Source organism: Equus asinus, chromosome 26 (genome assembly GCF_041296235.1).
Source record: "Equus asinus isolate D_3611 breed Donkey chromosome 26, EquAss-T2T_v2, whole genome shotgun sequence".
In the NCBI taxonomy this organism is placed as follows: domain Eukaryota; kingdom Metazoa; phylum Chordata; class Mammalia; order Perissodactyla; family Equidae; genus Equus; species Equus asinus.
The window spans coordinates 35,424,977-35,438,817 of record NC_091815.1 but is presented as its reverse complement, the minus strand read 5'-3'; the positions used below and the strand labels follow the sequence as shown (position 1 = coordinate 35,438,817).

General features: G+C 49.3%; 1 protein-coding gene across 2 annotated transcripts; it reads left to right on the top strand.

The window, feature by feature from the left end:
* Nucleotides 1–409: 409 nt before the first annotated feature.
* Nucleotides 410–9,651, top strand: LOC106822312 (sialic acid-binding Ig-like lectin 5). Of its 2 annotated transcripts, XM_044759752.2 has the most exons (9): nucleotides 410–884; nucleotides 1,105–1,383; nucleotides 1,613–1,660; nucleotides 4,561–4,809; nucleotides 4,895–5,179; nucleotides 5,485–5,581; nucleotides 5,918–5,999; nucleotides 6,140–6,217; nucleotides 8,566–9,651. In XM_044759752.2, the coding sequence occupies exons 1-9, from the start codon at nucleotides 410–412 to the stop codon at nucleotides 8,746–8,748; spliced, it is 1,776 nt and encodes a 591-aa protein (XP_044615687.1). In that variant the 3' UTR covers nucleotides 8,749–9,651. The 2 variants fall into 2 exon arrangements, with proteins under 2 accessions (XP_044615687.1, XP_044615688.1); XM_044759753.2 differs by lacking the exon at nucleotides 6,140–6,217.
* The last annotated feature ends 4,190 nt before the right edge of the window (nucleotides 9,652–13,841 follow it).

Sequence of the window (13,841 nt, the reverse complement as noted above, 5' to 3'; positions counted from 1 at the left end):
CACCTCCCTCACCCGGGGGTGGGGGACCCCTCCCCTCTTTCTCCCCTTGAGGTTCCACCACCCGCCCCTCCTGCGTCCCACTCCTGGAGGGACGCCCCCTCATCTAGAGGCTGTGATTGTCCAGGCAGTGCCTGCTTTCCTGTTGTGGACAGCTGTGCAAGAGAGACAGGTCACAGGGAGGGAGCCAGGAGGCGAGAGTTGGGTCCTCCTTGCTCTTTGCGACCCCCTCTGGGTCCCCGTCTGGAAAGTAGAACTGTTTATTCTCCAAGGAGCACACCAGCTCCAACAGCACGTGAGTGTCAAGTTCCTCTTCTGCGGTCAGTCACCTTTCTGACCACAGCCTGGGCTTCCTGGTGGGGCTTCCTCTCAGTCCTGTGACACCAAGGCCCTGTGGCTCGTCCCCCCAAAGATGCTCCTGCTGCTGCTGCTGCTGCTGCTGCTGTGGCCGCCCCTGCTGTGGGCAGCAGAGTGGGGCAAACAGAGCTGGGACGGGTGGCCAGGGCCCCGGGCTCGTGACCTGAGATACCAGCTGCAAGTGCAGGAGTCTGTGACGGTGCAAGCGGGCCTGTGTGTCTCTGTGGCCTGTACCTTCTCCTATCCTTCGGACGAATGGAGTGATGCTGCCCCAGCTTACGGCTACTGGTTCCGAGAAGGTACAAATACAGACCGTGGTGCTCCTGTGGCCACAAACCACCCAGATCGTGAAGTGGAGGCGAAGACCCAGGGACGATTCCACCTCCTCCAGGACATTAGGAACTACAGCTGCTCCCTGGACATCAGAGACGCACAGAGAGGAGATGAGGGGAAATACTTCTTTAGGGTGGAAAGAGGGTCTTATGTGAGATATAATTACAAAGAGAACCAGCTCTTTGTGCATGTGCAAGGTAAGGAATGGGGACAAGGAGAGGACACGTGGATGGGTTCTGAGAGCCCCCAGGGTGGGGCTGGGAGGGGACTCCTGCTCCTCATCCTGGAAGGGACCCAGGGGGACAGGATGCTGAGGCTGGGTGGGGAGGAGACAGTTGCCCTGAGGCAGAGGTTGTTCTTAGGGTCACCCTTGGGGGCCCCACCTCCAGGCCTGGTCTCTGTCTCTCTCCTGCTCAGCTCTGACAGAGACACCTGACATCCACATCCAGGAGACCCTAGAAGCAGGCAACCCCAAGAACATTACCTGTACTGCACCATGGGCCTGTGAGAGGGGGACGCCTCCCACCTTCTCCTGGGTCGGGGTGGCCCTCACCTCCCAGGGCCCCAAGATTCCCCGTACCTCGGTGCTCACCCTCACCCCACAGCCCCAGGACCATGGCAGCAACCTCACCTGTCGAGTGACCTTACCCGGAGCTGATGTGAGCACAGAGAGAACCATCCAGCTCAACGTGTCCTGTGAGTGTCAGGCCAGGGTGGCCGGGTCCCTGAGGGCAGTGGGTGTTGGGGAGGGGAACGGGGAGGCAGAACCCAGGATCGTGGGTGCTGGGTCCTGCAAGCTGGCTCTGGGGAGGAAGGAAAGAGCATAACCGACTCCATCCGCTCTTATTTCTCAAGTTCTGTGGGGAAAGGGCCAACACCCACTTTCCTGTCCTTGAAAAGGGAACAATTATGTCTGTCTGTCCAGATGCACCCCAGAACCTGACCATCAGCGTGTTCCGGAAAGAAGGCACAGGTAGGGTGCAACCTCTCCTCTTCAGGGCCTGTGATGGAAGCGGGGTCTGTCTCCTCCCTTCAGAGCAGAGCTGAGGTTCAGAGCTCAGATGGGAGAAAGGCTCAGGTCAGATGTGGGCACAGCAGATGGGGGAAGCCCCCGACTCGATCATCAGCTTACAACCTGGTCTCACACTACCCCTGACCCTGCTTTCAGGGGGTTTGCATGGCCTCTTCCATGTCCAATGGATGTGCTGTCCCCATGCCAGGGACACATCCTCATCCCAAATCCTGCCCTCATTCTCCCTAAGATCTGGACCCTGCCTCCTTCTCCAGCCTCCCTGGATCATCTTAATGTTAGTGTCTAAAACAGGAAGCATAAAATGTGCCTCAGTCTGCTCGGGCCGCCATAACCAAATGCTCCAGGCTGGGCGGCTTAAACAACAGGAATTTATTTCTCACAGTTCTGGAGGCTGGAAGTCCAAGATCAAGGTGTCAGCCATTAGGTTCCTGGTGAGGATTCTCTTCCTGCCTTGTAGACGGCTGCCTTCTGGCCATGTCCTCACAGGGCTGAGAGAGCCAGCTCCCTGGTGTCTGTCCTTCTAAGGGCACTAATTTCATCATGAGAGCCCCACTCTTATGACCTCATCTGACCCCAATCACCTCCCAAAGGCCCATCCAGGTACCTCCAAACACATCACACTGGGGGTTACGGCTTCGACACATGAATTAGGGCGAACACAATTCAGTCCCTAGCAAAATTTAGTGGGAATAAAACAATATTCAGGATGCTGTGTACCTCCCTCTTGGTTATCTTCCCAAATATAACCTACACATATACATTTAAACACACACACACGTATGTACACATGATACTATACACACTGCTCTGCATCTTTATTATTTTTAGTAAATTTTTCATGTGGAGCAATTTTAGATTTACATGGTACCGAGAGTTTCCATAACCCCTCTCCCAGCACCCCTCATTGTTGAAATCTCCCATCACCTTGGCACTTTTGTCACGACTAAGGAACTGACATTGATACATTTCTGTGAACTGAACTTGCCTTTTTCTCAAACTTAGTCTATCGTGCAGATTCTTCTGTATCAGTACATGGGACACCGTCTTCATTCTTATTGGTGACTCCATGGTTTTCCAATTGGAAGTATATTATACTAGAAAGTACTTAATTGGTCCGCTGCTGGTGGAAAACTATGGCATTTCCGGTCTTCTGAGACAAATAATACTGCACAGAATGACTTGTACAAACATTCCCCACATCTGTGACTGTGTCTGTCAGATAATTTTCTAGAGAGGAAAGTCCTGGATCAAAGGGTGTGTGTGTAATTTCTACAGATGTTGCCAATCCCACTGCACGGAGGTGGTTCTGCTTCTCCTCCCACCTGCAGTGTGCCCCCTGCCCTGCTGAGCGTGTCCGTCCTCGCTGATCCTAAGTGGACTCACGGTTGTGTTAACTTGCATTTTGTGACTAGGTTGAGATCTTTCATTATGTTTAAGAACCATTTGTATTTCTTTGTGGACATTTTCTTAATGATTTGAAGAAGCTCTTTTCATATTACAGACATCAGCTATGTGTTAGTTGATTTATTTCTAGTCTTTTGATGGCCTTTTGACTTAGTGTACGGTGACTTCATCAGGCGAAAATGGGGAATTTTTTTTTTTGAGGAAGATTAGCCCTGAGCTAACTACTGCCAGTCCTCCTCCTTTTTTGCTGAGGAAGACTGGCCCTGAGCTCACATCCGTGCCCATCTTCCTCTTCTTTATACGTGGGACGCCTGCCACAGCATGACTTGCCAAACGGTGCCATGTCCGCACCCGCGATCCAAACTGGCCAACCCCGGGCCGCCGAGAAGTGGAACAAGTGAACTTAACCGCTGCGCCACCGGGTCAGCCCCTGGAATTTTTTTTTTTTTTTTGAGTCACATTTAGTGGTGTACTGGTGTTGGCTCTTAAAGTTGGCAAGAGCCAGTTATGTCCATCTTTTCCAAATTCTGGGTTCAGTGACTTCAAATTGGGTGCTTGGAATTGGCCAAGAAGGGAGTATTCACACCTAGGAAATTGGCAAATACACAAATCAGGGCGGTTTTTTTCTCACCGCAATGAGCAGGTTGTTAAAGATTTACTAGCAAACCACTGGTTGCATTTACCAATATTTTCTTTCGTGTCTCTGACTTTTCACTGACTATGATGCTAATATTATATTTAAATCTCCCATAATTTTTTCTGGTAGCCTCCTATGTAAACACTCCCAAACACACCCATTCCCTCAAGCCTTGCAGAACTATTTCCTTTTCCCTGAGCATGCAGGTCATTTCACACCTCTGCTGTAGTTGTACCTCTTGTACCTTCCTCCACAAGGTTCTTCCATCAGCATCATCCTCCAGCTGGCTCCCACCCACTCTCATGCTCTGCTTTAGCCTCTCCTCCTCCAGAAAGCCCTCCCTGTCCTGACAGTCTCAACACACTCCCCTGCTCAGGGCTCCCTCAGCCCGATTTGTCCCCAGCACCAAACCTGTCATATTGTTCTGTGAGTACCTGCTTTTGGGTATCTCGCCCACGAGACTGTGAGCTCTCAGACATAGCTAAATTAGACTGGTCTTAGTGAACCTTTATTGAAAGACAAAATGGCAAGGCTCATAGAGGCAAATCTGGGATCCGGGTCAGCACAGATGGCCAAGACGGGAGGTGTGGGGACCAAGGCGGTTCAGGAAAATGCACAATGGCCATTTGGAAAGGCTGCAATTCCTGCTTCCGGCCCTGTCCCCTTGGGGCTGAGCGCAAATGCTATGAACCCATCAGGCAATGGAACAGGAGAAACGGACCCACATGATGAAAGGAAAAGAGAAACAGAGAGAGCCCCTAATGAGGGTCTGGGCTCAGCGTTCTCTCTGTCTTTCCAGGACCTGAAGCTCTTGGCAACGGCTCATCTCTTCTAGTGCAGGAGGGCCAGTCCCTGCGCCTGGTCTGTGTTGCCGACAGCAACCCTCCCGCCACGATAACCTGGACCCGGGGGAGCCAGATCCTGAGCTCCTCAAACCCTGGGGTCCTGGAGCTGCCCTGGGTGGAGTTGGGGCACCAAGGGACATATGTCTGCCGAGCTCAGCACCTGTTGGGCTCCCTGGAAGCCTCCTTGAGCCTCTTCGTGACCAGTGAGTTGGAACACACCTGGGAAAAGGATGCCTGGGTCCTTGAGGGGAGAGAGGCTCCTTTGATTCCGCTCCTCTCTCCCCACAGACCCCCCACAGCTGTTTGAGCCCTCCTGCTCCTGGGAGAATGAGGGTCTGCACTGCAGCTGCTCTGCTCGAGGCCTGCCAGCCCCCTCCCTGTACTGGTGGCTGAGGGAAGAACTGGTGGAGGGGAACTACAGCAACGCCTCCTTCACTGTCACTTCCAGCTCCACCGGGCCCTGGACCAACAGCTCCCTGAGCTTGGGCAGGGAGCTCTGCTCCAGCCTCAGGCTCAGATGTGAGGCCCAAAATCCTTACGGGAAACCGAGCGTGACTGTCCTGCTGCTCCCAGGTCAGGGGCTATGAAGGGTGATGCCCAGGAGACGGGGATTCACAAGCCTGGATCCTAGAAGACACTGAGAGGGAGAGAAATGAGTCTGATTCAGGGTGAAGAGGGAATCGAGTTCAGAGTCTTTTGTCAGTTGGCTGGGGAGGAGGTCGGGGGAACAGGAGGCTGCAATATAGAGGGGTGTGGGACAAAGGAGAGAGTCCTGGATAGAAGTGGGTGCACTCGTGGGTCATGGGTTCGCGAAAGAGGGATGCTCAGGTGCCTGCTTAGGGGGCCTGCAGTTTACCCCGGATCTCTCTTTTCTGCAGGGACACCAGGACCCAGGAAAGGTGAGGTTGTGGGGGCCATCGGGGGAGCTGGTGTCACAGCCCTGCTTGCTCTCTGCCTCTGCCTCATCTTTTTCGTGTGAGTGGTGGCCCCAGTTTGGGTGAAGGCCTCCTGAGGTGGTGATATGGGAGGGTGGGTGGATTCAACAAATCTCCAAAACTCGAAGCCCCAAGCTGGAGGACCAAGCAAGGTGATGAAGCCAGGGGGGACCACAATTAGTTGAAGTGGCATCAGGAGCTCAGCCTCCTGACGTCTCGGCCAAGTGTATGGTTTCAGCCGTCCAGGAGAAGGGAACAAGTGTTCTCATTATAGTCTCTGCAGCAAGGCAGCCCCTCCATGCCCTGCCTCAGTCAGCCCCTCTAGGCTTCTGACAGTGAGTCAACCAGGCTGAAAAGTCCTGGTCAATCCCCTCAGAGTGAAGATCTACAGGAAGAAATCAGCGGAGAAGGCAGCGAGTGGGCATGGTGTCCATTTTGCAGAGAGTACCGTCTCCTGGGTGAGTGATGTGGGCATCTTTCCATCCAGGGTCCCATCTGGACACAGCTCCAGGTGTGGGGTAGGCATGTTGACAGGTAGCTTACTCAGCTCATCAAAAATTAGCTCTTCATCTGCTCCCCAATTTTTTCCTCCCCCCAGATTTCCTGCTGCACTCAACTCAGAGACCTGAGAACCAGCCTCTCCTCTTTCCTCTCCTTCACCTCCCAGAGCCGATCAGTGAGCAAGTCCTGTCCGTTTTCCCTTTTAGCAAAGTTTTTCTCCATTGGGCCCTTTTCTGTTGAGCCCTCACTGTCTCTCCTGGGTCACTGACTCCATCTCTTCTCCCAGAAGAAGGTTTTGGCAAGAAATTCCCCATACGGCTGACATGCTGTCACCCTCTGCTTCCTCCCTGCCACCTAGGTCAGCAAAGTCCGACAGAAATATGACATGAGCCATGTATTTAATTCAACACTTAGCCACATTGAAAAGATAGAAAGAAACATGAGATCAATTTTAATATAATATTTTTTTAAAGATTTTGTTTTTTCTTTTTCTCCCCAAAGCTCCCCCAGTACATAGTTGGGTATTTTATTTTTTTGGTTGTGGGTCCTTCTAGTTGTAGCATGTGGGACACTGCCTCAGCATGGCTTGATGAGCGGTGCCATGTCCACGCCCAGGATTTGAACTGGTGAAACCCTGGGCTGCCGAAGCAGAGCCCACTCAGCCATGGGGCCGGCCCCTAATATAACGTTTTATTTAACCCATCATACCCAAAAATGACCACTTCAGTGGCATACCATCAATAATCAATATATAGATTACTAACGGGACACTTTATATTCTTTTTCCTTTTTTCTTTTTGGTACAAAGTCTTTAGAATCCAGTGTATGTTTTAAACTTACAGCTCATCTCCAGTCCGACTCACCACATTTCATGTGCTCAATAGCCACGTGTGGCCAGGGGCTACCTTATTGGACAGCACAGGCCTAGGGAATCAAGTCCAGATTCTTCAGTCTGGTGTTCTGTAATGTGTCCCCTGCCATGTTTTCCAGTCTGCTTCCCGTCTCTCCCCACAAAATGAGCTTACTGTATACTGTGATATTGTGATTTATAGTAAGAAATATACATATTTGGTTTTTGTCCCAATTCCTGGCAATGAGCTCCTAGGACCCTTGGAATTTCCTGTGATGGGAGTGATAAAGGTATCTTTTGCTATGTTACTGAAGTGATTTGGGGAAAGCACCTATGGGATGGGGGCTGGTTGCCAGGGGAACTAACCACGTGATTACAGGGCTGTAACTTTCTGCCCCACCCCCTGACCTCCAGGGAAGGGAGAGGGCCCGGAAGTTGAATCAATCACCAATAGTCAATGGTTTAGTCAATCCCGCCTGTGTAGTGAAGCCTCCATAAAACCCAAAAGGACGGAGTTTGGAGAGCTTCTAGGTTGGTGAAAGGATGGAGATTCATGGAAAGTGGCACAATTGGAGAGCGTGGAAGCTCTGTGCCCCTTCCCCATACCTCGCCCTACGCATCTCTTCCATCTGGCTGCTCCTGAGGTATATCCTTTTATAAAAAACTGGTGATGTAGTAAGTAAAATGTTTCTCTGAGTTCTGTGAGCTGCTCTAGCAAATTAATCGAACCAGAGGCGGGGGTCGTGAGAACCTCTGATCTACAGCCATTTGATCAGAAGCACAGGTGACAACCTGGACTTGTAATTGGCATCTGAAGTTGGGCAGTGGGGGGTCGCATATAACGGTCTTGTAGGATTGAGTCCTTAACCTACGGGATCTGACGCTATCTCCAGGCAGAGAGTGTCAGAATTGAGTTGAATTGTAAGACACCCAGCTGGTCTTGGAGACTTGCTTGTTGGTGTGGAACCCACCTCCACGTTGTAATTGGTTCCAGAATCCTTCCACCCCCAGGCAGGGCTGGCTCTTCTGCCCCTTTGTGGCTTTGCCTGGGTGATTCTTTCTGTCCCTCCCCCTTTTGCACTGGTCAGGCCCCTAATTGTCTTTCATGCTCCAATTCAGATATTCCCCTGCCCTGTGCCAGGCAGACCGTCATCTTGCAACCCTGTAGCATCGCAGGCCTGTCCCCAGCATACTGTGAGGGCAGGGGCAGGTCTACCACAGACCCCTGTCATTCTCACCCATGACACCCTGCTGCTGCTCACCAGATTACAGTTTGCAATTTGATGTGTTTTTGTGCATGTGTGTGCCAATCTGGTCCTGTCTCCTTGCCCTGATAGACTGTCCGAGGTCAGAGATCTTTTCTGCTGAAGAGTTAGCTACTTGACCTTGCTCACCCAGTCTGTTTTCCTATCTGTAAAATGGGAATAATAGTTATATCATCCATGGAGGGAAGTTGTAAGGATTCAGCGAGATTAGTAATAAGAGGAGACCATTATGATTAAGTTTGTTAAAGGTATGAATGAATGAGTCAGTGAGTGAGCGAATGAATGAACGAGTGAATCCTCAGGAAATGGGTGTGAAATGGGTAAATGCGTCAATGCCCGCTCAAGCCCCAATTTCCTTTCTCCAGACCCCAAAGGCCAGTTCTGATGCTCTTCTCTCCTCCCACTCAGGGTCACCTGAAAGAACCCGGGTCAGACAGACCCTCAGACCACCCAGCCCCAGCTGCCACTGCCTTCACCTCAGAGGAGGAGCAGGAACTCCATTACGCCTCCCTCAGTTTCCAGAGGACGACATCACGCATCTTTCAGGAACAGGAGACCACCGAGTACTCAGAGATCAAGATCCAGAAATGATGACCCCACCCCCCTCCCCAACCCCCCTGAGTTGTCTGGAACCCAGAAAACGCATCTCTGAGGAAAATATATGCCAGGCACTGATTCTTGGAAAGTTGACAGCCCTCTGAGCCAAAGTTTATAAATGAGAATGTGAAGTTCCTTGCACATTACATGAAGTGAAATAAGCCAGTCACAAAGAGACAAACTCTGCGTGATTCCACTTATATAAGGTATCTAAAGTAATCCAACTCTTAGAAAGAGAAGGTAGAGGGCTCAGGGGAGAGGGAAATAGGAAGTTGCTATTCACTAGGTATAGAGTTTCGGTTTTGCAAGATGAGAATGTTCTAGAGATCTGATGCACAGCAATGTACATACAGTTAACACTACTGTACCAAACACTTAAAAATGGTTAATATGGTAAATTTTATGTTATTTTTTTCCATGATAAAAAAAAAGTAGGGGCCAGCCTGGTGGTGCAGTCAAGTGCACACATTCCGCTTCGGTGGCCTGGGGTTCACGGGTTCGGATCCCGGGTACACCATGCTGTGGCAGGTGTCCCACGTATAAAGTAGAGGAAGATGAGCACAGATGTTAGCTCAGGGCCAGTATTCCTCAGCGAAAAGAGGAGGATTGGCAGCAGATGTTAGCTCAGGGCTAATCTTCCTCAAAAAAAAAAAAAAGTAATATATAGTGGTCACCAGGAGCTGAGGATTAAGGGAGAGAGTGGGGAATTAGTGTTTATTGGGTGTAGAATTTCAATTTAGGATGATGGAAAGGGTCTAGAGATAGATAGTGGTGATGGTTGCACAATGTGAATGTACTCAATGCCTCTGAATTGCACATTTAAAAAACGGTTAAGACAGTAAATTTTATGTTCTGTATACTTTACCACAATAAAATAAAATTCTTAAAGAATATCAAGTGTTGGTGAAGATGTGGAGCAACTGGAACTCTCATAAACCGCAGTTGGAAGTGAGAATTGGTGCAACCACTTGGAAAAATGTTTGGCACTCTGCTAACTCCGAGCATATGAGCCAGCAATTCCACTCCCAGGTGGGTACCCTACAGCAGTAGATACAAATGTTCACCAAATGTATACAGGAATGTTCACAGCAGCATTGTAATGGCTGAAAAATGGGACCAGCCCAAATGCTCTTCAACAGTAAGACAGGTAAATAGATTTCAGAGTGTTCATGCAGCAGAAGAAGCAAATCTCCACGCAATGTCCATGAATCTTACAAGCATAATGTTGGGTGAAAGAACCTAGACACCAAGAGTGCATACTATGTGACATCCTTGATGTAAGGTTTAGAAACAGACAACACTAATCTTTAGTATTAGAAGTTCAGATATTGGTTATCCTTGAGGGGTAGTGACTGGAAGGGGCCAGTAAGGACCTCCTGGGGGTTCCAGTAAGGACGTGTTTCTTGATCCAGCATTAACTGCTCAGATGTATTCACTCTATGAAAGGTATTTGAGTGAAACACTTGTGATTTCTGCTCTTTTCTGTATGCAATGTAACTCTTCAAAAAAGTTGACATTAAGCTTTTTAAAAGATTATCCCTGTAAGTATCTAACTCTGATTTCCACCAAATAATAAACTCCCCCAGGGCAAGGACAGTAATATGTCCAGCCCTGTATTTTCAGAGCCTGGGCTTGGACAAAGCACATAAAGTGAACTCGGTCAACCTTTGAAATGACTTGAACACAAGTTCAAGGAGACAACCGGGCTGGGCTCTGCTGAGACCGCCCAGGTTGTGTTTCTAGCCCAGGCCTCTCTCCTAAGCTCTAAATCCCTATGTCGTCCTGGACATCTCTCCCTGAATGACCACAGTCTCCTCACTTTCCTTGCATCTCAAACTGGACTGCACAGCTTCCCTCAAGCCTGGTTCTCCCTGCAGTCCTCCATCCAGGCTGTGAGAGTGTCCGTCCTCCAGCATGCTACCTGATTCCCGCCATCCGGGCAACGAGAGCATCACGCTCCTTGCCTCGACTAGCTGCAACTTCCCACCAGAACACAATTTCTGGTGTGATGCTCCCTGGATCTTATGAAACAGGCCTTCTCTTCTTCCCCAATCTCTCAGGTCCCAATTTAGGTTCCTTTCTGCTTCATCCTCTAAGAAGCCACTGTCTGAACCACTTCCTGAATCTGGTGAGGCTGCATCTTCCCCACCCACCTGGGGGCTTTGAGCTCCCCCTGGCCACAGTATAAAGTGCTTCAAGGCTCAACAACAAAGTCCAATAGTACTCAAGGCCCAGCTTCCAGCAGAAGCCTTCTTCAACCCCTTCCTGCTGTCCTGGAGAAGATTCTGGAACTCTCTCCTCTGGAACCCCACAGACCTCATTCATCTCTCCACCACACCTTTAACGACAGGGCCTAGAGACTTCCTAAACTGTCTTAGTGAAGGCAGTAAAGGCTGGTGGTTAAAATTTTAAGCCCCTTCCTAATAGCCAAAAGGCAGAAGCAACCCAAATGTCCATCAAGGAAGGAATGGATAAACAAAATGTGGTAGATGCATACAATGGGCTACCATCCCGCCATGAAAATACTGAAGCACTGATACCTGCCACAACACGGATGGACCTCAAACACTTGCTGAATGAAAGACACCAGACGCAAATGGTCACATATTATATGATTCCATTTATACAAAACATTCAAAATACGTAAATCCATAGAGACGGAAAGCAGATTAAGGGCTGCCAGTGGTTGCCAGGGGAAAAGAATGGAGAGTAATTGTTTAATGGGTATGAGGTTTCTTTTTTGGGGTGATGAAAAATGTTTTGGAACTAGGTAGAGGTGGTGGTTACATAGCACTGTGAATGTGCTAAATGCCACTAAATTGTTCTTTTTAAAGTGGTTAATTTTTTTTTTTTGAGGAAGATTAGCTCTGAGCCAACTGCTGCCAATCCTCCTCTTTTTGCTGAGGAAGACTGGCCCTGAGCTCACATCTGGGCCCATTTTCCTCCACTTTGTATGTGGGACGCCTACCACAGCATGGCTTTGCCAAGTGGTGCCACGTCCACACTAGGGATCTGAACCAGCGAACCTGGGCCACTGAAGTAGAACGTGCGAACTTAACTGCTGCGCCACCGGGCCAGCCCCAAAAGTGGTTAATTTTACGTTACATGAATATCCCCTTCACTAAAAAAAATAGTAATTAATCTCTTATAGTCATTCTGCCAGGATTCAGACACCTGCTTCACCACTCAATCTCTTGCTACTTCCACTTGCTCATCTGTTAAATGAGGACAATATTCCTTAGCTTGTGTGGTTGTTTTGAGAATTCGGTGAATTAATACACACAGGCATGGCACAGTGTCCAGAGGATGGTGAACCCCCAGTCATGGTCAGGTCTGGGTGGCGGGTCAAAGTGCACTCAGCCAAGGGCCAAATGCTGCTGAGGGAATCCTTCAGTTAGCTAAATGACCTCTAGGTTTCAAGCTGTAAACATATGGTGCGAGGCTCTATACTTGTACCCTGATCAGTGGACATCCCTGTGGTTACAGGGAAAGGCTGCTGATGTGCAAGTTAACAAAGGAGAAGTGTCAGGTCTATTTCAGGTCTTCATGGCCAGGGTTTTGTTTCATTTCCCTCTTCCCTCATCGCCTATTTCCATGAGTCACCTAATCCTTGATCTGTCCCCTACTCTCCAACCCCAGATCAGGTCCCAGCCTGACCTTTCTCCCTGAGATCATCATAACAGCCTCCTCCCAGCCTCTGAGCGCCAGGCTCACCTCATCTAACCCATCTCTAACAGCAGCAGCCCAGGGAGCTTTCTTTTCTTTTTTTAAGGAAGATTAGCCCTGAGCTAACTGCTGCCAATCCTCTTCTTTTTGCTGAGGAAGATCGGCCCTGAGCTAACATCCGTGCCCCTCTTCCTCTACTTTATATGTGGGATGCCTACCACAGCATGGCTTGCCAAGCGGTGCCACGTCTGCACTTGGGATCTAACTGGCAAACCCGGGCTGCCAAAGGGGAACGTGTGCACTTAACTAACCGCTGCGCCACCGTTCCAGCCCCACTTGACCAGTTTTGACAAACAAAAATGTCTCCAGACACTGCCAAATGTCTGTGGGGTACAAAAAGGCCCCTGGTTGAAAACCACTGTGTTAGAGCCTTCCTCCTCTGTGTTCCCTCAGATACTTCAACAGAATGACAAATTCTCCAGTTCTTCTTTCAAGGTCACCACAAACACTGTTACCTCACTCTTGGTTTAGTTTCAAAACTATTAAGTGCGTTTCAGTTCCTTTGCCACGCATTCTTGAGGGGAACCTTGAGAAATCCTTACGCTTTCTTACCATTTCTTTGTTCTCCAAACTTTTGTCGTATGTCCTCTCTTTGCTGGAAACACTAAGAGGAAGAAAATACAGTTCCTGTCTCAGGGGAACTCAAGTTCACGGGGTGGGGCTTGGGGAAGGGACAGCAATATGCAACCTTCTAAAACAGTGCGATAGGCTTCCCACGTCTGGAAGCCCAAGGGTAAGAGCGCTGATCTCTGCCTCAGGGATGAGAAGGGAACTAAACAAGGCTTGTTTCCAGCTGTACCTTGAGAGGAAAGCAAGGGTGGGCCAAGCAGAGAATGGAGGAAAAGCAGACCAGGTTGTGGTAACATTAGGCACAAATCAAGGAGAGGGCCTGGCAGCTGTTTAAGCAAGAGCGGTAAGTGTGTGATAGCTGGAATCTGGGATAAAAGAGACCAAAGGAGGTCACATCTTAGAAAGCCTGGCTGGACCTCATCCTTCAGTCTGTCATGTCAAAAACAAAGGTGAATTTAGATAAGGAAAGACTTTATTCAAAAGGATTATTGCAATAAGGGGACTGGAATTGTTGCAATGGGCGGAGGGGAACTGTTGCAACAAGGGAAAAAGGACTCCTCTTTGCCACAAAGTCTTAATAAATTTAAGAAGTTGTAAACCATGCAAAGCATCTCTTCTGATCACAGTGGAATGAAACTAGAAATAACAGAAGGGAAGCTGTAAAACTCACACATATGAGGAAATTAAATAGCATGCTCTTAAACAACCAGCAGGGCAAAGAAGAAATAAGAAAAAGTAGAAAATACTGTTACCAAGCAAGGGCTCTGTCCACCCGTGTGCACGGGAGTGGA